At 46.0% G+C, this 24,169-nt stretch overlaps 1 protein-coding gene across 1 annotated transcript in view; it reads right to left on the minus strand.

Moving 5' to 3' along the window:
• The window catches only part of LOC309555531 (cytochrome P450 2C20-like), a gene marked incomplete at its 5' end in the record, with an annotated part of 45,245 nt that overhangs the window by 14,741 nt on the left and 6,335 nt on the right, over nucleotides 1-24,169 (minus strand). The window contains 7 exons of the mRNA XM_082257598.1: nucleotides 6,985-7,126; nucleotides 9,097-9,284; nucleotides 11,020-11,161; nucleotides 11,758-11,931; nucleotides 16,124-16,284; nucleotides 17,959-18,099; nucleotides 23,804-23,966. Of these exons, the coding sequence (XP_082113724.1) occupies nucleotides 6,985-7,126; nucleotides 9,097-9,284; nucleotides 11,020-11,161; nucleotides 11,758-11,931; nucleotides 16,124-16,284; nucleotides 17,959-18,099; nucleotides 23,804-23,966 (1,111 nt within the window). The remainder of the gene's footprint in view (nucleotides 1-6,984; nucleotides 7,127-9,096; nucleotides 9,285-11,019; nucleotides 11,162-11,757; nucleotides 11,932-16,123; nucleotides 16,285-17,958; nucleotides 18,100-23,803; nucleotides 23,967-24,169) is intronic.

A 24,169-nucleotide genomic window follows, 5' to 3' on the forward strand; every position in this document is an offset into this window, starting at 1 on the left:
TTGAGGACTCTGTCAGCAGGGTTTCCCAGGGCCATCCACCTAGCCCTGCCCCAGAAGTGGAAGAGATTGAGTGCAGCGATGCCCAACCACTTATTTCTCAAGATGAGTACATGCAAGGATCATCGCAGCACGTCTCCGATGATGACGAAACGCAGGTGCCAACTGCTGCGGCGTTCAGCATTGTGGAGACCGACAAGGAGGGCAGGGGTGAAGACTGGGTGGAAGATGATGTGGAGGACGATGAGGTCCTCGACCCCACATGGAATGAACGTCATGCAGGTGACCTGAGTAGTTTGGAGGAAGAGGCGGTGGTCGCACAGAGCCACCAGCACAGCAGAAGAGGGAGCAGGGTGCAGAAGCGGAGCGGCCGTGCCCTAGACACTACGCCCGCTACTGCCCAACGCAGCAAGGGAACGAGCGCACCAAAGTCAGCTCAAAGGAGTTCTCTAGCGTGGAAGTTCTTTAGAAAATGTGCTGATGACAGGACACGAGTGGTTTGCACCCTGTGCAATCAGAGCTTGAAGCGAGGCATAAACCTTCTCAACCTGAGCACAACCTGCATGATCAGGCATCTACGTGCAAAGCACGAGCTGCAGTGGAGTACACACCTTCAAAACCAAGAAACGTCTCTGGCTCATCCTGCTTCCTCTTCTGCTGCAGTCTCGGCCGCTCCAGCCACATCTGTAGTGATACCGGCACCTGCCACCCCGCAAACAGACGATCTGTCAGCAACACCACCACCTGGGTCACCAACAACCATCTCCACAATGTCCCGTGGAAGCGTTCAGCTTTCCATCTCCCAAACACTTGAGAGGAAGAGGAAGTACCCCCCTACCCACCCGCGATCCCTGGCCCTGAATGCCAGCATTTCAAAATTATTGGCCTTTGAAATGCTGTCATTCCGTCTGGTGGAGACGCACAGTTTTAAAAACCTTATGTCGGTGGCTGTCCCACAGTACGTCGTGCCCAGCCGCCACTACTTTTCCAGGCAAGCCATCCCTTCCCTGCACAACCAAGTGGGGGAAAATATCAGGTGTGCACTGCGCAACGCCATCTGTGCCAAGGTCCACCTAACTACGGATACGTGGACCAGTAAGCACGGTCAGGGGCGTTATATCTCCCTAACGGCACACTGGGTAAATGCAGTGGCGGATGGGCCTGAGGCGGATAGCAATTTGGCGCATGTCCTTCCACCACCGAGGATTGCAGGGCGCTTCAGTTTGCCTCCTGTTCCTAACTCCTCCTACTCCGCTTCCTCATCCTCTACCGCCTCCTCATCCGGACAGCGTAACACCTTCACCACCAACTTCAGCACGGCCAGGGGTAAACGACAGCAGGCAGTTTTACAACTTGCCTGTTTGGGGGACAAACCACACACTGCGCAGGAGTTGTGGAGGAGCATGGAACAGCAGACAAATGAGTGGTTGCTGCCAGCGAGCCTCAAGCCCGGCCTGGTGGTGTGCGATAACGGGCGAAATCTCATAGCAGCTCTGGGCCTAGCCGGTTTGACGCACATCCCTTGCCTGGCGCATGTGCTGAATTTGGTGGTGCAGAGGTTCCTTAAAAACTACCCCGATATGTCAGAGCTGCTGCAGAAAGTGCGGGCCGTTTGTGCGCACTTTCGGCGTTCTCACCCTGCTGCTGCTCGCCTGGCAGCGCTGCAGCGTAACTTCGGCCTTCCCGCTCACCGCCTCATATGTGACGTGCCCACAAGGTGGAACTCCACCTTGCACATGCTGGAAAGACTGTGCGAGCAGCAGCAGGCCATAGTGGAGTTTCAGCTGCAGCACGCACGCGTGAGTCGCTCTGCGGAACAGCACCACTTCACCACCAATAACTGGGCCTCCATGCGAGACCTGTGTGCCTTGTTGCGCTGTTTTGAGTACTCCACCAACATGGCCAGTGGCAATGACGCCGTTCTCAGCTTAACTATCCCACTTCTATGCCTCCTTGAAAAAACAATTCGGGCGATGATGGAAGAGGATGTGGCACAGGATGAGGAGGAGGAGGAGGATGAAGAGGTAACATTTCCAAGGCTTTCAGGGCAGTCATTCGCAAGGGGCTCCGAGGGTGGGTTCCTGCACACGCAAACGCCAGGGACGCAATTGTCCAGCAGGGGCACAGTTCTGGAGGATGAGGAGGATGAGGAGGAGGAGGAGCTGGAGGAGGAGATGGAACCATGTTCACAGCAGGGTGGCACCCAGGCCAGCTCATGGCCATCACTGGTGCGTGGCTGGGGGGATACAGAGGACACGGACGATACACCTCCCACAGAGGACAGCCTTTCGTCGCCTCTGGGCAGCCTGGCACACATGAGCGATTACATGCTGCAGTGTCTCCACAACGACCGCCGAGTTGCCCACATTCTAACTTGTGCTGATTACTGGGTGGCCACGCTGCTGGATCCCCGTTACAAGGACAACGTACCGTCCTTAATTCACTCACTGGAGCGCGATCGCAAGATGCGCGAGTACAAGCGCACGCTGGTAGACGCCATGCTGCTGGCATTCCCATCTGACAGCGGGGCCACAGTGGAAGCACAAGGCAGAGGAGGAGGAGGTCGCCAACGCAACCAGGGCACCGCCAGCACCTCAGAAGGCAGGGTTAGCATGGCCGAAATGTGGAAAAGCTTTGTCAGCACGCCACAACAAACAGCAGCACCAGCAGCTCAGATGGAACGTCTTAGCAGGAGGCAGCATTTTACCAACATGGTGGAGCAGTATGTGTGCACACGCCTACATGTAGTGAATGACGGGTCTGCCCCCTTCAACTTCTGGGTCTCCAAATTGGGCACATGGCCTGAGCTTGCCCTTTACGCCTTGGAGGTGCTGGCGTGCCCTGCAGCCAGTGTATTATCTGAACGGGTATTTAGCACGGCTGGGGGCGTTATAACAGACAAGCGCAGCCGCCTGTCCAGAGACAATGTGGACAAGCTCACGTTCATTAAAATGAACCAGGCATGGATCCCACGGGACTTTTCCGTACCTTATGCAGAATAGCAATGGATACCGACCTTACCCACCCATTGTTCCATTTTTGCTCTTTCTCACTCTTTTGGGGTGTACCCTCATTTAAAATTTTTGAAAAGAAGCAGTGTTGGCTACCTCGTCCTCCTCCTCAGGGCCAGATTAATGTAGGGGCTATTGGAGCTGCAGCTCCAGGCCCCTACCTTTTATATAGGCCCCGGGTTGGCCATATTCACTGTTACCGCTCTTCTGTCACTTGTAAACACAGAAGTCTGGCTTCTATGCTCGCTTCCCCAGGCAGCACCCTCAGAACCTCCCCACACAGCGTGAAGGCCGGACAAGGAGGGACAGTTGGCGATGCATGGATGTGTTTATGGGCTTCAGAGACAGCATCCCATGTTGAATTAGGCATGCATGGCTGCACCCTTCCTCCTCTGGGTGCATGGCAAGGCACGGCCCTTAAGGCCCTTCAAAATCCTCAGCACCAAGCCCATGATGCTGTTAATCCGGCCCTGGTCCTCCTCCACCGCCGCTTCCACCTACACCGCCCATAGGTGTGCGCAGCCTATTGCATTAAGGTGTGCACCCCAAAGTTGAAATACACATGCATGTGTTTGCCAGCAGGGAGAGTAATGTATCGGGGCCATGTACCTGTAGGCAAGGAGAAATAGAGCAGAGCAGAGCAGGTCCCAGGGAGATCTTTCCCATCTCCTCACTGGCAATGCTATGTGCCCTAGGTGATTAGGGTGTGCCCAGGCACACCCAGCACACCCTGTGCGCACGCCTATGTCACCGCCACATCCACCACCACCTCAACCTCCCTCCTACTCCATATGGGCCTCGTCCTTCAGAGATGAAGAAGAACATTGTTTTATTTTTCTGTTTTTTTTTGCTGTTTTAAGTCATTTCCCTATCCACATTTGTTTGCAGAGCACTTGCCATGCTCTTAATTACGTTTTGCTGCCATTTGCAGCACTCTAGCCCTTTCCTTTGGTGTTTTAGAGCCATTTTAGTGCCTTAAAGTTCGGGTCCCCATTGACTTCAATGGGGTTCGGTGTCCGGGAAAAGTTCGGTAAAAGTCCGGGACACGGACCCGGACTTTTTTTTAAAGTTCGGCCGAACCCGTCGAACACGGACATCTAGGTGTCCGCTCAACCCTAAATACCACCAAAAGAAAGTGCTATTTGTGTGACAAAATGATAAAATTGTAATTTCTGTATAGTGTTGCATGAGCGCAAAACTGTCAAAGTGTGAAAGTGCTGTAGGCTAAAAATTGGCCTGGGCAGGACGGGGGTAAAAGAGTCTGGTATTGAAGTGGTTAAGGATCTTTCCATCGTCTCCTAAAAGACATTAGCCATCTTTTCACTAATCACATCTAAAAAAAAAAACATTATGTTTTTTGGAGGGGTGGATGTCATAGTTACATAGTTACATAGTTAGTGAGGCTGAAAAAAGACACAAGTCCATCCAGTTCAACCTATGTGTGTGTGTTTGCTTTTAACCGTACATTGTATACCCCTGTATGTTGTGGTCTTTAAGGTGTCCATACAATAGTTTTTTGAAACTATCAATGCTCCCCGCTGATACGACTGCTTGCGGAAGAGAATTCCACATCCTTACCGCTCTTACAGTGAAGAACCCCTTACGCACTTTAAGGTTAAACCGCCTTTCCTCTAGTTTTAGTGAGTGGCCACGTGTCTTATTGTATTCCCTTACTCTAAATAGTTTGTTCCTTATGCTAGGGTCGCCAGTACAGTATTTGTACATTGATATCATATCCCCCCTCAAGCGTCTCTTCTCCAGAGAGAACAAGTTCAGTGCTTGTAGTCTTTCCTCATAGCCGATGTCCTCCATTCCCCTAATTATTTTTGTTGCCCTTCTCTGGACTTTCTCCAGTTCCAGCACATCCTTCCTGAGGACCGGTGCCCAGAACTGGACAGCATACTCCAGATGTGGCCGGACCAGAGTCTTGTAGAGTGGAAGAATAATCTCTTTATTTCTGGAGTGAATCCCCTTTTTTATACAACCCAGTATTCTGTTGGCTTTGCTTGCAGCGGCTTGGCATTGCATGCCACTTCCAAGCCTGTTGTCTACCAGTACCCCCAGGTCCCTTTCCATCCTAGACTCACCCAGAGGTTCCCCCCCTAGTGAGTAGCTTGCTTTCTGGTTTCTGGCCCCCAAGTGCATTACTTTACATTTTTCTACATTAAATCTCATCTGCCATGTAGTTGCCCACCCCGTTATTTTGTTCAGGTCTGCTTGCAAGATTTCCACATCCTGCATAGAAGATATTGGCATGCCTAATTTAGTATCATCTGCAAATACTGAGATTGTACTAGATATCCCCTCCTCTAGATCATTTATGAATAAATTAAACAGGATTGGTCCCAGGACAGAACCCTGGGGGACCCCACTTTCCACACCCGCCCAATCCGAGTACTCCCCATTAATCACCACCCTCTGTACTCTCCCCTGGAGCCAGTTCTCTATCCAGGTACTCACCTTATGGTCCATACCTACCTTCCTTAGTTTGTACAGTAAGCGTTTGTGGGGAACGGTGTCAAAGGCCTTTGCAAAGTCCAGATACACCACATCCACAGGCTTACCTTTATCTAAGTGGCAGCTCACTTCATCGTAGAAGGTTAATAGATTGGTTTGGCATGAACGATTTTTCATGAATCCATGCTGATTACTACTTATAATACCGTTTTCATTACTAAAGTCTTGTATGTGGTCCCTTATCATCCCCTCCAAAATTTTGCAGACTACAGATGTTAGGCTGACCGGCCTATAGTTACCCGGGATATATCTCGGCCCCTTTTTAAATATTGGTACCACGTTGGCTTTTTTCCAATCAGAGCTTGAAATATCAAGAAAATAAATGTGATTGCAATTAACTTAAAGCAGCCTTTGTAATGCCAGGTAAACACACAATATGTTCTATAATATGAATGATTGCATTGCAGTTTTATCTCAACTTGGCTCTCTTAGGATATAAAACCAATCACTGGAAAAGTCAGTCCATTAGACTTGCACCAAGATGGGTGTCCTCTCCTGAGGGGCTTAGGAGGATACATGAAAGCAGGTGCAGATACCCCCCCTTCTGAATCACCCCTTGGTCCCCCCCCCCCCCTAACCACCTACCAGTAACCCCTTTTAGAGAATACAGAACCAAGTAGTATTTTGCAGTGCCAAGTAGTGTGTATAGAATTTGTTAATAACAAGAAAAGCATTACAATAGGTCAGCCAGCAACAATAGACGTAGACGTCTCCAGCAATAATAGATGCCTTGCAACAAAATATCCCCCAGCAACAATAGACCCTTCCTCAGCAGAAATAGCTCCACCTAACAATAGACCCCTGCCGGCAACTTAGCTCTCCCAGCAGCCGGAATCAATAGATTCCCCCCCCCCCCCCCATCAAGCAGGAAAAGAGACCTCTCCCTCAACAGTAGATCCCTCAGCAATAATAGATACCCCACCAGCAACAACAGTCCTGCCCAGCAACAACAGACCCCTGCAACAATAGATCGCCCAGAAGCCATCATCAATAGACCCTCCAGCAGTCCAACACACCTTGCAATTACGTACAGTGCATTCAGTGCTGGAAGTGTCGGAACTGCGTTCTTCCATGTTCCTGCTGAAAGAAACCCTGAATTGAAGGATGGGGAGTCCTGGCAAGTGCAGAGGGTGTTAGGGAGAAACATTTAGAGAAGGGTGAGAGGAACAAGGCTGAGATGTGAGAACAGCTGAGGAGCTGATATCATGGAGCCATCTCCTGGCCCTCACTGGTTACAGAAGACCATGAGAGGAGGTGAGAATATCCTACTGTGCATTCTACCTGGAGAGATGGTACCCCCAGAACAGCACTTTACTGGCAGCCGGGGGACTTTTTGGTGCTGGTGGCACAATACATCAACCCCTGGATGAGGAAGAGATCTTGGCAAAAAGATTTTTCCCTACCTTTGAATTTTATGTATAATTGATATGGAGAAGGCATAATGTTGTGAATCTCTCACCAGCTGAGAATGGCATGAAGGCCGCCCGCTTGCGGAACTGGCCTTCCTCGTCCAAGAAGTGCCCAGGGTTGAATTTTTCTGGCGTCTCCCACTGTGAGGGATCATTAAGCACTGATGTCAGGAATGGGGTGATGATGGTGCCCTGGTAAAGAAGAGAGACAGAGTCACTGTTATACATGAGTACAAATCTCATCATACAGTCCCAGCATCGACTGGATCATGTAAGAGACTGACAACCTGAATACTCAAACCATTTGTACATTACTGTGAATGTCTGTGTAATGTCATGAGCACCTAGGAAAAAACAGGTGCCTGAGCAGTAACGGAGAATGGTTTCTCACTCCCTTTTCTACTCAGCAGTATATTACGTTCTGATGCATAAAAGAGGCAAACCCAGAATGAACACGCCACAAATTGTATTTTTTTATACACTGATTAGCTATAACATTATGACCACTGACAGGTAAAGTGAATAACATTAATAACGTCAAGACAATGGCACCTGAAAGTTGGTGGGATATATTAGGCAGCAAGGGATCATGTTGTCCCCAAGTAGATGTGATGAAAGTAAAAAAAAAAAAAAAAAAAAAAAAAAAAAGAGCAAGTGTAAGGATTTGAGGGACTTTGACAAGGGAGAAATTATATTGGCTAGACAACTGAGTCAGAGCAACTCCAAAACCAGAACTGTTGTGGGATGTTCCTGGTAGGCAGTGGTAAGGACCAACCAAAATTGGATCAAGGAAGAAAAACTGGTGACCCAGCAACAGGGTCATGGGCGGCCAAGGTTCATTGATGCATGTGGGGAGAAAAGGCTGGCCAGTGTAGTCGGATCCAATAGAAATGCTAGTGTAGCTTAAATTGCTGAAAAAAAAGTTCATGATGGTTCTGACTGAAAGGTGTCAGAACCAGGGCCGCTGATAGGGGGAGACCACCAGCCCTCTTGTAGGGGGCCCGAGCACACAGGGGGGCCCACACAGAGAGGGGGATTAGTGATGGACAACAAATACAGAAATCTTCCTCCAGCACCTGAATCTGATCTGTCCCTCTCCCTGCTATCAGCTTTTATCTGCTGACAAATACAGTCGTCCCTCACTAATCCCCCTTCCTTGTGTGGGCCCCCCTCCCAGCACTTATCTCTGCTCAGGAGTTTATTTGTAAATTGTAACTTTGTTTCTCTCTCTCTGTCTCTCTGATCACTGAGCTCCAACTGCCCAGCATGTATATGTTTCTCATTTCATCTTCTTTTTTATTTCTCATAGTTTTTTTTTTTAGCAGGAATTATGCGAGTTGTTATATTTGTGTCTGCTAATAGTGATCTTGTTGGAATTTTAGCTAAATATATCTTTAATATTTTCTTGGGGGGGCCCTGCCAGGTAGTCTGTACGGGGCCCCGCAATTTCTAACAGCAGCCCTGGGCAGTGGTAAGGACCAACCAAAATTGGTTCAAGGAAGAAAAACTGGTGAACCAGCAACAGGGTCCTGGGTGGCCAAGGTTCATTGATGCGTGTGGGGAGAAAAGGCTGGCCAGTGTAGTCGGATCCAATAGAAAGGCTAGTGTAGCTTAAATTGCTGAAAAAAAAGTTTATGCTGGTTCTGACTGAAAGGTGTCAGAACATACAGTACATCACCAAATGTTGTCTATGGATCTGTATGGCCGCACACCAGTCAGGGCGCCCATGCTGATCTGTATCCACACCCAAAAGTACCTACAATGGGCACACGAGCATCGAAACTGGACACAGAATAATGGAAGAAGGTGGCCCTGGTCTGATGACTCACAATTTCTTTTACATCATGTGGATGGCTGGGTATGTGTGCGACAATTACCTGGAGAAAGAGATGGCACCAGGAGGCACTATAGGAAGAAGGCAAGCCAGCAGAGTCAGTGTAATGCTTTGTCTTGTGGAGTCCATGCCTAGATAGGTCAGGATTGCTTTGGTGGCAAAAGCGGGACCTACTAAATATCAGGTGGTTGGTTATATTGGTGTAGTGAATGGTCCTAATGATATGGCTGATCAGTGTATTATTGACTGCTTTCTATGTGACCTCTCTTCACAGACTGTAATGCCTCCTTGCTTTTCAACACCTTTCTTTGTCACCGTAGTCAGGTACCTTTGGGAAGGTGTATCCGCGAAACTGGATGTCTTTGGTCACAGCGTGGAAGAGAGCAGTTGGGGCCAAGTCTAACACTCTCTGTATTTCATGGATCACTGCATTGGTGTATGGCAGTTGTAGTCGGTCTTCAATCCCAGGTAAGCGCTGTGACTGCAACACGTCATCAATCTCATGCTGGACCTTCACTGAAAGGAGAATATAGAAGTTGGTGTGGATGTTCCACATGCTGATATTTAATGAGCATATATAAACCTCCATATTTTTTAGAAATGCAGCTGCACCTGCAAACTAAATCCTGCAGAAAGCAAAGGTGGTGGTTGACCAGAGATGTACTCAGCATTTCCCAACTCAAAAGAGAGGGATTTGGTGGTTTGGTGGTTCACACTACCTAATACTGTGGCCTGTGTGTTTCGTAACCCTGCCTAGATATACTCTTTAAGAAATATTAATAAGAACACCTGTACTCCTACTTATTCATGCTTTTATCTAATCAGTCAATCATGGAGGAGCACTGAAATACATAAAATCATGTAGTTACAGATTAGGCAATTTGTATAATGTAAAACTCAAACAAAATGTTTAATTGAGTTTTAGATAGAGAGGAGAGGGTTTAGAGTTCATGACAGGTTTTTATTGCTGTCTGTATCCCTGTTAAAAAGATTCACCTTCTCCCTGTCCTGACGATCATCATCACTTATATAAAAGTGAAATAAAATGGCATATTTTGAGTGATCACCAAAACAGGACTAGAGGGAAAATCTTCCAAGGTGGACACCAATTTTGGTGACTGTGGTGAGTAACTCACTTTGGTGGGGTTTCACCAAATCTCTGCAATCGGACACAAATCACAAAAAATAATTCATTATGCTATTAAAAAAAAAAACATTTACCTTCAATTCTACTTTATTTACACCAAAATGGAGAAAAATGCGATTTTGACCGTGGCAAGTTTGTAGTTTGCAGACAGGGTAGTTTGAGTATTTCTGTAATTCTATAACTGCTGCTCTTCTGGGATTTTTACACACAACAGTCTCCAGAGTAGCCTTTCTTTGCCTTTTTTTTACCAAGACAAGTGGAACCCCTAAAATAAATTTTCAGGTCTCAGGGAACCCCTACCAAATTCAATTCACCAGGAGTTAATGTGGAAAATGGGCCTTACATTGGTGGTCAGTACGAGGAATGCTCCCCTTATACCAATGGTTAGAATGCCACCTTTACAGTCAGATTAAAAAATAAATGTCTTGTTGCTAGTTTTGCCAAGTAGCTTTGGCCATAGAACTATGTAGGCATCATCAAATGGGAGGTCAATCAGCCACAGCCCAAATAATCTCTAGCAACATCTGGAGGAACCTTAGGGTTCCACTGAACCCTGGTTGAGATTGGCTGGTCTAGATGTTACTCATAATGGTGAGGAAAGCAGAAAACATCCAGGGAGAGGCAGTTCTACAGACAGAAACACCTTGCTAATGAGAGGTTAGAGAAGAATGGTCAGACTGGGGAGCAGAAATTCATCCCAGAATGGAAAGCACATTGAACCTGGAAGCTGATGGGCTTCAACAGCAGAAGACCATATTGGGTTATATTCCTATCAGTCAAGAGGAGGAATCCATACAGCACTGTGCCCACTGCACAGGATCACCAAAACTGGACATAAGACTGCAAAAAGAAAATGTATCCTGGTCGGAAAAAAAAAAAAACTACATTTCTGCTGAGGCACACAGATGGAAGGCCAGTCCATGCATGCATAAGTCATATTTTACTTTTGCCAAACTTTCTTATGGATTAGTTCTGACAGGTGTTTATTTTATGCCTGTGTTCATTTTGGGTACATTTCTTATCACTACTACCTCAAGAAGTAACAAGAACAACAACTCTTCCACAAACCATTCTGTATGCTGTACATGCTATTATTAATCTTACTCTGGATATCAGGATAGTGAGCCATAAAGGCCAGGCAGAATTTCAGGGTAGAAGCGGTGGTTTCAGAACCCGCTGCCAACAGTCCCACCAAGACATTCAGGAGACTCAAATCACAGAAATCTGGGTCCTCTTCCTGCTCTTCCTGAGTGGACACAAAGAACCATTGTCAGATAGCTGGAGCATGCAAAATGTGGAGAGGAGATGAGAGGAAGAATGGGTGGATATAAAGGGAAATGAAGAAGAGAGGAGGGGAAAGAAGTGAAGAGAATGGGAGGGAGATGGAGAGAAGTAGTGAGAAGCAGAGGAGAGACAAAAGAGAAGAAGAAACAGAATAGAGGAGGCAAAGAAAATGAGGAGGAGAAGAGAGGTAGAGGAGAAGTGATGAAAAGAAGAGAGTTAGACTGGGAGGATAGATTGGGAGAGGAAGAGGAGAGAAGGGAAAGAGGTGCAGAGAATGAGAGAAAGATGGAGATGAGAGGTGATAAGGAGTAGAGGAGAGAAGAGGAAACAGAATAGTGGAGAGAGAGGAGAAGAAGAAGAGGGAGAAGAAAGGAGAAGAGAAGTAGAGGAGAAGTGAGGAAAAGGAGAGGAGATGTAGAGTGGGTGGATATGAAAGGTAAGCAAGAGGAGAAGAGAGGAAAAACAAGAAAGAAAGAACGGCAAGAGCAGAGGAAGTGAATAGGAAAGAGGAGGGAAAAGAGGCAAGACACTTTAAAATGTTATCTTTAGTATAAGCACCTCTTTCATCTTGAGCAGAAAGTAATCTGTAAAATCTCGGGGGGCCTCAGGCTTCAATGTGCGCTTGTGCTCCTTGATGTATTTCATCAAAAATTTCTGCAGGTAGGCCCTTTCTTTAAAGAGGATCTTTGGCAATATTGGCAGTTTGAGAAGAAACGGGAAGACATTGCAGAACTGACCAGTGGAGATACAAAGATAGAAAACAATTAGTTATCAGTGGGAAGAAGCCACTGGACTAAATGCGCATTTACACTTTACAGTATACTTTTTGTTTTGCTTTTGCTGAAGTATGGAAGGGTTATTATTCATTTCAGTTTTTCTCCTTACCGCTTTATGTGATTAAAAATCAATTCAAAGAGGAAATTTGCACCAAAACAGATGTCACAAGAACAGGTGTCCCAATTGAAAGAATTCCTCTCATCTGTTTTCCGTAAACTGTAACATTTTGGACTTTCCAATGCTTTCTGTTCCGATGACGATGGTCACCTAACTATCTCTAACCATCACTTCAAACCCTAAACCTATTTCTTACCCTTACTCCAGACACAAAAGCTAACCTGTGGGCGGAGCCTGTGCATGTGTGGGTATGTGTGGGTATGCCCAGGACCAGGCGGAGACTGTGGTCATGCGAATAGTCTAACATTAAGGCAGTTCCCCAACTCAGATGAGTTCCTCTGAAACTTGGTGTCCCATAACACTAACCACTGTAACCACTGTAAACAGTTAATGTATCTTTTACTGACAAAACTTTAGACTTAGAGTCCATTGTAAAGAGTATAAATCCCTAGGGCTAACTACAAGTGAATGGCTGCCCAGGCATACGTCTGTGAGTTGATAGTCCCTGCAGGTAAATTCAGTTTCTGGTGAGCCTTTGGGACTCTTGGTGTCTGTAGCGGACTGCAAGGCAGGGCAGTCCCTCCTCCAAATCAAGTCTAGGTGGGAAAAAGCTATCTGGACCTCAGCCTTCCCCCTTTTTATACCACAGATGGGATGGCTGAGGCCCAAAAGCCCAGGAACCTGTAACATCAGGTCTCCTTTGGTGATGAATGGGGGCCTCCTTTAAGATGAAACGATTCCAGGTGTACCTCTGCGATGCAGCAACAGCCTTTAGCTAGACTCAGCAGTGTCACCACAGAAATTAGCAGGTCTGGGTCTCCAGTACTAGGCCTCAGGATGATCGCTGGCTCCCGCACACAGCGAGATGGATTCAGACTTGTCTTAGCAGATGGCAGCAGCTTCACCGGTTCTCCAGAACTGACAGGCACTGGCTTTACTGTAAAGCACAGTCTTCTCCTTGATCTTTCTCCCTGTCCCTCTCACAGATAGGGCCTGCACTTCCTCCCCCACCAGTCTCATTCCCCAGACTCCCCTCTGGCTTCCTGGGTTTTCTAATTTATATAACCCCTCCCATACAACAGCAGGCTGGTCTTAGAAGTCATTTTGGGTTGGTGTAACATTGGAGTTGTTTCTGGCTGGATCCATCTTGTGGCAGAAAAAAATAACTTCTTGCTATAAAGTTTATCTATGATAATGCATTAGTAAACCTGCACATTTCAGTTACAGTGAGCATTGTTCCATACTCCCCCCACTCGATCTCTTTGGTCCCCAAAGTGCTATAAATGGCTTTTAAACCAACAGTGTTTAAAAAAAAAAAAAACTCAAAATAAATGCAAGTATGAACGTCTAGAGCAGGGGTATTGAATTAAAATTCATGGAGGTCCGATTAGTAAAATTTTCTTCCAGCAGGAGGTCCAGATTGCATTTTTGTGTGATGACTCTGATTTTTTACATCACAGCCCAGGTGTGCAGGCACGACAGCCCATACGAATGGGCTGCTGTATCTGCGTTTTCTGCTGGGGAAAAAGCCCTGGCAACTTTTTTAAAATGCAGTCGCATGGAAACTGCATGGTGCATTTGCATGCAATTTCCATGTGCGGGAAACCACACCTTGTTAATTTTTCAAGATTCAATGTTAACCCTGCACGTTTTCTGTGCATCTTACCCACCACATTACCACCCCCTCACACAGCACTGTCCCCCTTCACATCACCACCCACAGCACTGTCCCCCTTCACATCACCACCCACCACACACACAGCACTGTCCCCCTTCACATCATTCCCCCACCACCCACAGCACTGTCCCCCTTCACATCACCCTCCACCACACACAGCACTGTCCCCCTTCACATCACCCTCCACCACACACACAGCACTGCCCCCCTTCACATCACCCCCCCCCCCACCACACACACAGCACTGTCCCCTTCACATCACCACCCACCACACACACAGCACTGTCCCCTTCACATCACCAGCCACAGCACTGTCCCCTTCACAGCACCACCCACAGCACTGTCCCTCTCACATCCCCCCCCACACCACTGCCCCTTCACCTCCCCCCACCGCACTGCCCCTTCACATATCCCCCCCAACAGCACTGTCCTCACATCCCCCCCAAAGCACTGCCCCTTCACATATCACCCCCAAAGCACTGTCTCCCTTTACATCACCCCCTCCCACACACACCATTACCCTCCTTAACATATCACCACCACAGCACTGCCCCTTTCACACCCCCCCAACAGCACTGTCCCCCTTTGCATCACCCCCACACACATACACAGCACTGCCCTGTTAACACACACCCCCACAGCACTGCTTCTTACACACACACACACAGCACCCACCCCCCCCCCTCACACACACACACAGCACTGTCCCCCTTTACATAACCCCCCCCACACATACACAGCACTACCCTCTTAACATATCACCCCCCACAGCACTGCCCCCCTCTACATGAATACCAACACACCGCACTACCCCCCCGTACATGATCCTTGCTCCTCATCCTTCACTCTCCTACCTTACACAGAGCGGAGAACAGGAGACGGGACAATCTTCAACCGAAGGCAGAGGAACAGCAGCACCGCATGGAGAGAGGCAGCCGACAGTGTGACTCCCAGACAATCACCTCCAACATGAAAAGTTAATTCAGGCAGCTTGCCTCTCTCCATGCAATGCCGGTCCCGCCCACAGTCCAGAACCGTCCCACCTCCTGCCATCCGCCCTGCTCTGCTAATGACAGTGGCAGATTCAGGAAAGAAAAGCAGCAGCTGATCGCGGCGGTCCTGATAGAGCAGAAGCTCGGGCCAGATGCGGACTGCAGGCCGCCATTTAGTGATGCCCGGTCTATAGGATAAAAAACAGATTTGTTTTGTTTTTCAACATAGAAGTAAATGGTTCATAATATGGTATAAAGAGCCAGATAGAGGAATCTCCCACCAATGGTTGGAGGGGGTGTGGTTATTTTGTTTAGATGTTATTGATTTAGAGGTGACCCACCCAGAGGTGCAAGAGAGTGAGGTATTTTTGCCCCTCACACAATTAGCAGGGCAGGGGATTGGGTCATCAACAGTCCGTTGATTTGAATGAATAACTTCCTCTGAGTTCTCGCCAAGCACTTCATATGTTAGTCTCTTTGGTGGACTGATGGACCGTTTTTCTTTTGGCTCTGGGGACTGTGAGGTCTTAGGTCTGGTCTTAAAAGTCCTTTTGGGTTGGTTTAACATTGGAGTTCTTTCTGGCTGGAACCACAACTCCCAAAATGCAAACCTCTTAACTGATTAATCCAAGTTCATAAAGCTCCATCTTGTGGCAGAAAAAAAGAACTTCTTGCAATAAAGATTAACTATGCTAATGCATTAGTAAACCTGCACATTTCAGTTACAATGAGCATTGTTACACTAGGTTTGCTGTATATGGCGATTTGAAAAATAGGGTATGCAGTTTTTATTTGTGCAGCCCTTTGGATCCTATTGCACTTGTTCCATATGGCTGGATGAGCGTTGCTTGCACCTGAATACATAGGAGGTGAAAGGGACTGTGTGGTGGACCCACCTGCAGCAGCAGCATACACATTTTACTAGCTACCTGTTTCTTGCAAACGGCAATGTATCTATGGAGGAGCAGTGTTGTCACCCTAGAGCAGGAGGTTTGTCAGGACTAAGGATCATCTATCCCATCTACTCTTAATACTATAGAGGGAAAGTATTCTGTAGTCTACAGAGAAGACTGGGAGCTGTGCTAACAGATAACAGACAGCACAAGCAGAGACCACAGGAAGTTATCAGGTCCCTGGAATTCTGGAAGGATCAATAGGTATGTTTGGCACTTATTGAACAGATATAACAAAATGCTCTCAAATTGTATATTTTTCACATTAAAAAGGAAGCAAATTAGGGAAGTTCTTAGTTAGGGTCTACATACCCTTATCCCTATATTTATTTATAATTACACTCAGGATATTTCACCCAAAAATTTTCATCAAATAAGGATGATAAATCCTGTCAATGATAACCTACCATATGAGATGGGCACAAACTGCTTCGAATGTGTCGGCTGGTGGAGGCCATTAGCTCATGTAACTTTGGGTCTTTATAGTCAAAATGTTCCCCAAACAACACAGAGCTCATAATATTCCCAACTGCGCAGGCCACGAGCTCTAAGGGATTAAATGGTTTTCCTTAAGAATAAAAAAAAAAATAAATAATTTGGGCATCGTTTTTAATTTAAAAATATTTTAACATTTCCAGAGAGGTTTTAAAAGATTGAGATTATGAAAATGAGGTTTTAACCAGCAATACATTTTATTCCAGCAGAAATATTTCGGTCTTAAAGTAGTTGTAAGGGCTCTTTCACACGGGCGGTCCGATCAGGTCCGCCTGTCAGTTTTTTAGGCGGATCTGATCGGATGCCCCATTCAGCCCTATGGAGCAGCGGATGTCAGCAGTGACATGTCCGCTGACACCCGCTGCCATCCACATCCGATCCTGTCCGTGAAATCCGGACGGATGGAAACCCTATTTTCCATCTGTCCTGGGGATCGGATTCCCCATAGAGAGCTGCGGGGGCTGTGACACCTCCCTCTCCGCACTGCAAGCGGAGACGGAGCTGTCATCCGCCGGCTCAGCGGGGATCGTGGATCGATCCCCGCTGAGCAGCACGGATTCGCCTACGGAGGCGGACCGTGTGAAAGGGCCCTAAAGCTCAAGGTTTTTTTTACCTTCATGCATAAACCTTCTGTGTGCAGCATCCCCCTCCCCCCCCCCTAAAACTTACCTGACCCAAATCCTGATCCAGCGATGTGTATGAGAGCCTCATCAGGTCTCTCCCTCCCTATTCGCTGAGACAGCAGCAGTAGCCATTGGCACCCACTACTGTCAATCACAACCAGTGAGCCAATGAGGAGAGAGTGGGGATGGGGCTGAGCCACGCTTTGTGTGACTGGACACACAGAAACAGCTCAGGAGCAAGCCTGCTCATGTGCCCCCATTGTGAGCTACTTGCATTGGGGGCACTTGGCAGAAGAGAGGGGCCAGGAGAGATAGCGTGGGACATTAGAAGAAGACGATTGGGGCTGCTCTGTGCACAGAGTAAGAATAACATGTTTGTTATAAACAAAAAAACAAGCCCTTCGTTTCACGTTGTAAAGCGCAGTGCAAACTGTTGGCGCTATATAAATCATGTACAACCAGTTCTGGACCGGAAGAATTTGCCCCCTTAACAACCAGGCCATTTTTGCGATTCGGCACTGCGTTACTTTAACGGAAAATTGCCCGGTCGTACGCCGCTGTACCCAAATAAAATTGATGTCATTTTTTCCCACAAATAGAGCTTTCTTTTGGCGGTATTTGATCTCTCCATCCTGATTGGCTGAGACACTGGCCATTGGCTCCTGCTGCTGTCAATCACAGCGAGTGTGGCTCGGTCCTGCCCCCACTCCCTCTTCACTCTCATACAGTCAGAGGTGAGTCGGGAGTGAACATGCATGAGTGCCCCTAGACCAGAGCAAGCAGCTTGCTATTGGGGCACTCAGCCGGGGGAGATGCCAGGAGCGCAGGTGTGGAACCCCAGAAGAGGAGGATCGGGGCTACTTTGTGCAAATCCATTGCACCTAGCAGGTAAGTATGACGAAAAAAAATGTCCTTTACAAGTGCTTTAAACCAGGATGTTAATGAGAGGAGCAAAGAGTTTGAGACAAGATATAAAACAGGAATGTCCATGGGACCAGATCGGGCACATTCCAGCATTTCAGGTGGCACAGCAAGAGATACATTCAGACACTGCAGGGATCTGACGACTGAATTAATTTTGCAATAAAAATTTCAAGTAACAAATTAAGTTATTTTCTTCCTACCTTCTGTCTCGGCCATCTCCTGGATGAGATACTTTGCTTCCTCCAGCACACGGGATTCCATGGTCTTCTTCCCCATCCCAAAGTTCCTCAGGGAGGAGATGGTGAAGCGGCGAAGAGGACGCCATCGGGGGCCATTAATATCTGAGGAAGAAAATTATCAGTGATTTTGCTATAATGAACATGCAAACCATAAATGAGCTGATGCAGAAAGTAAAAAAAAAAAAAAAAAAAAAAAAGTATTAGAAGCAGGATAGGCTTCTTTGAATAAAAAGTTTTCAGGGATTGTCTAAAGCTGGATAGATTGGGGTTCAGTCAGACAGATTGAGGTAAGGAGTTCCAAAGCATGAGAGAAGCTCTGGAGAAATCCTGGGGGTAAGCATGGGCGGAGGTGACAAGGGAACCAGAGAGCAGGAGGTCTTGGAAGGACTAACGAGAGACCAGGCTAGTGATGTAGCTAGGGGCAGAGTTGTGGATGGCTTTGTAAATTATTGTTAGTACTTTGAATTTTATTCGCTGGGTGGGTAGAAGCCAGTGGAGGGATTGGCAGAAAGAGGTGGTTGGTAAGGTGGATGAGCCTTTCAGCAGCATTCATGATTGACTGAAGGGGGGATAGTCTATGTAAATTTAATCAAACGAGGAGAGGGTTGCAGTAGTCAAGGTAGAAGATAACCAGGTAATAAACTAGAAGTTTGGTGGTGTCATTGGTTAAAAGGGGAGTATTCTGGAGATGTTGTGGAGGTTGAGGATTTGGACAGGGATTGGATGTGGGCCTGAAAGGACAGTTCAGAGTCCATGGTTACCCCTAGCACACCGGCATTTGGGGATGGACTGATAGTTGTGCTATTGATCTTGACAGAGAAGTTAGGGGGAAGGGGAACGTGGGGGAGGAAATAAGAGCTTGGTGTTAGATTTTGAGTTAGATTTTGGAGTTTGAGGAAGTGATATTACATCCAGTCAGATAGGTCTGTTAGTAAATCAGTGATGCGTGAGGAAACTGATGGGGTGAGCTGAGGGGTAGAGAGTAGTGATGGGCCGAACACCCTTCTGTTAACAGCAGAACTCCTGAACAGGGAAACAGTTCTAACCCAAACGTCAAAAATACCCATAAACACATAACACACCCCCGTTCCTCATATGTCCTTGCAGCCCCGTCCTGATACATTCATGCACACATCTTCTCGTATCTCATCGCATACAGTTCCATTTCCACTCACCCTCAAACCCATACGCAATAGAAGGGACCGCAGACGCCCCCCCAAAGGTGCTGAATAGCCCTTATATGATGACAAATGAGACCTCACTACACCAAGCCCAGTCAGTGCCCACATGCGTGGGCTTCATTCAGTCCCACATACCATCATCTGGGACATCCACTGATGTTCCTACTCCTACAGCCACCAATAATTTACTGTCCCCTTCTGAAACCACTCCCATCCTTGTGGTTCCCACTTCAGACAATTCAAATACATCCATAGCTCCTGACCATGGTTGTAATCGTTCAGCACCCCTGCTCCCCATCCGATTACTTTAGTGATGAGTCCCCCACCATCCCGCACAAAAAGAAAGCTTGCAGATGAGGAGGAGGGGGGGGGGTGGGGGCAATCTAAATCATAGGAAAGAAAAAATGTGGAGACTGTAAAGATCTTTAAACTGTCCAGCCATATATTGTCTAGTGACGAAATCTCCCTACTTCGTAAAGGATTAACCTTTGCCCCCACAGTACAACTCATCCCATTCATCCTTTTCAAGGATCTCAACAAGTTTTTAAGAGATCTCACGGTCAAGCGATTTTATAACATAAAATACTCCAACCACCAGTCTACTACAGAGACTGTTCAAGTTACAGTTGAACTTACCACCTTTGATGACATGGAATTACCCATTTTAGCACATCTTGAGGAGCTTTACGCAGACAGTTGCTATGAGGACATTGATTGGCTCACCCAGCATTGTCTTACCTTTCCACCCATCCACAACACCCATCTTAGGCCTAGATCCAATTTTAATCCCACGTACAAAAAAAGGCCCTTATGTACAAACTTTTTATCAAGTAGTGTATGCAGATCTATTGCGGATGTGGAATACTAATTTCTATACCCGTGGTCCCTCCAACCTCACCCTCTCTGAGCAGATAGCACTTGACCAACAATACCAACATTATTGTTAAATCTGCTGACAAAGGAGGTGGGGTAGTCATACAAAATAGAAACGACTATATTACTGAAGCCCACAGGTTGTTTGACCAACACATACCAAAAAGTTGTCTCATGATCTTCTCCCAGTTTTTTCTTTGGAAACCTGTTCACTTGCTGATTCAGCATTACAGGACAACATTATAACCAAAGTAGAGGCAGCCTTTTTTAAGAAACCATTTTTCAAAACTTATTTTGATCACTTGCCTAAAGTCCAAAAGGACATTAACAACCCACCTGGCTGCCCAATTGTGACAGCCATGGACATTGTTACAAGCGGTTTTTCCATCTATATAAACCAGTTTCTGTAGCCACTTAAACAGCAGTTGGGATCCTACATCTGGGATGGTATACATCTATTAGAAACACTTGCCCATACAACTGGGAGCCCACTTACCAGTGGGTCTCACTTGATGCATCTTCTCTTTATACCTCTTCCCGCATGATGTGAGCCTTCGGGCTGTTGAACACTTTCTAGCCAAGGACCCTCTGATGAATGTTAGACAGGCTCAGGTAATCCTTGAAGCTACCAAGTCGTGCCTTAACATAATTATTTTTAATTTGATGGACTTTTTTCCTTCAAAACCATGACACAGCTATGGGGGCAAATTTTGCCCCCACCTACACCAATCTAACAATGGGGTTTTGGGAATATTCTCACATTTCCAGTAACAATCCTTTTGCTGCCCACACAGTTTTTTATGGTCGCTATATAGATGACAGTCATCATTTGGGACGGACCAGCACATACAGCAGATGCCTTTGCACAATATTGCAATAACAATGCTCTAGGGCTCTCCTTTACTTATGTGCAAGATCATGACAACTGGCCTTTCTGGACTTGAAGTTGGCCCATGATGGTCCTCTAATTTTTGCTCAAAACTATGTTAAACCCACGGCTGGCAATTCTCACATCCAGTTCCAGAGTTGCCATCACCCGAGATGGATTCAGAACATTCCCAGGAGTCAGTATTGCCGTCTCTGCAATAACTGTACTCGAGATGAAGATTACCTTACACATGGTAATCTTCTCACCCAAAAATATCTGGACAAGGGGTATCCTGCCCCCCTCATCCAGGAAGCCTTCCATTCTTTCTTAAAAAGCCTCCTCGTAAATTTAGGTATACCACCACATCTGATTTAATACAGCCCCTTCGGTTCACTATGCAATTCCATGCTCAATACAGAAAAATGGAAGGGATCCTATGTAAGCATTGGTCCATATTACGAGAGGATCCTTTCCTAAAATCTTCTCTCACTACGTACCCCAAAGGTATTATACCGTAGGGCCAGGAACATCAAAAGTAAACTGGCTCCAAGCAAATGAATAAACTCTCACATGGTCCCTTACTCTCATTCCTCATTTACTGGTATGCAAGAGTGTAAGAAAGCACTTTGTCTTACCTGCCAATTTGTACACCATGGTCAGAAATCATTCACGATAAAAAAGGTAAAACCTATACCATCAAAGAGTTCTACAACTGCTTTATGTCTGATGTTCCCTTGTGGGCTATTTAATGTAGGCACAACCATCAGGACCTTGTGTAAGTGATTTGGGGAGCACAGGCGGTTTATGGATAGTGGTTGTGACAAACAGTGTCCCCAGGCACTACCTTGAACATTACCAAAAATCCACCTCAGGACTCAAAGTATGGGTCAGACGCCGTACCTGCCACATATCCTGCTGCTGAATGGTTTAAATGTCTGTCAACAAGAGACTTACTGGATTTACTCTGAATACTCTCACACCTGAAGGTTTAAATGAAAAAGAAAAATCGAGGTTCACACTGTTATAAATGGTCTTTTATGCTTCTTCATCATACATCTAATGTCGGCATTTCTAGTGTATAAGAATTCCTTAATATAATTTATTTATATATATATATATATATATATATATATATATATATATATATATATATATATATATATATATATATATATATTTAGTTAATATCCATTTTTACTTAATTTTCAACAATTATCTTAATTTTACAGTGGACCCTTAAGGGTACTTCCTCCATTAATGGAATTTGGAACTGTTAGGTTTTTTGGGGGGGTCTAGTCATGCAACTCCATCCTCATAAGTACCCATTGGCTTTCTTTGTCTTCTTCTGTACTCAGATATGTATATCAACAGAGGTACACACATGTATATATAAATTAGCATTTTTGATCATGTTATACTGTTTGTTCTTCCTCTCCCCCCCCCCCCTTTATGTATACAGTTGTGCTCATAAGTTTACATACCCTGGCAGAATTTATTATGATTTCTTACCCATTTTTCAGAGAATATGAATGATAAAACTTTTCTTTCACTCATGGTTAGTGGTTGGCTGAAGCCATTTATTATCAATCAACTGTGTTTACTCTTTAAATCATAATGACAACATAAACTACCCAAATAATCCTGATCAAAAGTTTACATACCCCAGTTCTTAATACCGTGTATTGCCCCCTTTAACATCAATGACAGCTTGAAGTATTTTGTGGTATTTGTGGATGAGGCTCTTTATCTTCTCAGATGGTAAAGCTGCCCATTCTTCCTGGCAAAATGCCTCCAGTTCCTGTAAATTCTTGGGCTGTCTTGCATGAACTGCACATTTGAGATCTCCCCAGAGTGGCTCAATGATATTGAGGTCAGGAGACTGAGATGGCCACTCCAGAACCTTCACTTTATTCTGCTATAGCCAATGACAGGTGGACTTGGCCTTGTGTTTAGGATCATTGTCATGCTGGAATGTCCAAGTACGTCCCATGCGGTTTCCGGGCTGATGAATGTAAATTTTCCTCCAGTATTTTGATAACATACTGCATTCATCTTGCCATCAATTCTGACCAAATTTCCTGTGCCTTTGGAGCTCACACATCCCCAAAACATCAGCGATCCACCTCCGTGTTTCACAGTAGGAATGGTGTACCTTTCATCATAGGCCTTGTTGACTCCTCTCCAAATGTAGCGTTTATGGTTGTGGCCAAAAAGCTAAATTTTGGTCTCCTCTCTCCAAATAACTTTGTGCCAGATGGTTTGAGGCTTGTCTCTGTGCTGTTTTAACAGTCCATACCAGTATAGATCCTAACACATTACCCAGTCCATACCAGTATAGATCCTAACATTACCCAGTCCATACCAGTATAGATCCTAACACATTACCCAGTCCATACCAGTATAGATCCTAACACATTACCCAGTCCATATCAGTATAGATCCTAACACATTACCCAGTCCATATCAGTATAGATCCTAACATTACCCATTCCATTCCAGTATAGGTATCCAGCATGATATTTTCCCCTATTGAGACCTGATGTCTTTTCAAAGTGTTTCTTTAATTTTTTTGAGCAGTGTAGTAACTCCATAAGTAATCAGCGCAAATAACTGAACAGTGTTTTCAGAAGGGAGCTCTGTAGACCCTATAATCCAGCCTTTCCAAATCTTTTTAGCATGGGGGGAACCCTTGAACTAAATTTCCAGGCTCAGGGAACCCCTGCTATTAATTTCTATATTGAAAGTTCACAGTTTATTAGTGTGATGATCACTTAGAAGAATGCTCCTTACATTTGTAGTTAATGGGAAGTTCTCCCCCTAGATAGCTAAAAAAGATCATTGTTGATATTGGTTACTCAATTGAGACATGTTCTGACAATCTTACCGTATCCTTTGCTGGGGATGTGTAGTGTGGGGATAAATGGGCGAGCACTAAACTCCTCAGCGTGGTTCAGCAGGGCGTCTTTCACCGCCTCATAACCGCAGAGGACAACCACCGGTTCCGTCAATTTCCAGATGGTGAACATTGGGCCATATTTTTGGCTGAGCTGTCAAAGGTAAGAGAAAAGCAGAGAGTCAGAGTTCACTGCCAGGAAATGTTCCTGCTATTGTGAGCGAAGGAACCTGAAAAACTGAGGGACAAACGGTTTGGGCAACCTAAATGTTTGGATCTTGCAAGTAGAGATAAGCAAATTTATGAGAAATTTGATCAGTTGTACTTCTGCCAAGAGCCTTAGAAAAAAAAAACTCT

The sequence above is a fragment of the Pelophylax lessonae genome (assembly GCF_965119305.1).
Source record: "Pelophylax lessonae genome assembly, chromosome: 5".
NCBI lineage: Eukaryota > Metazoa > Chordata > Amphibia > Anura > Ranidae > Pelophylax > Pelophylax lessonae.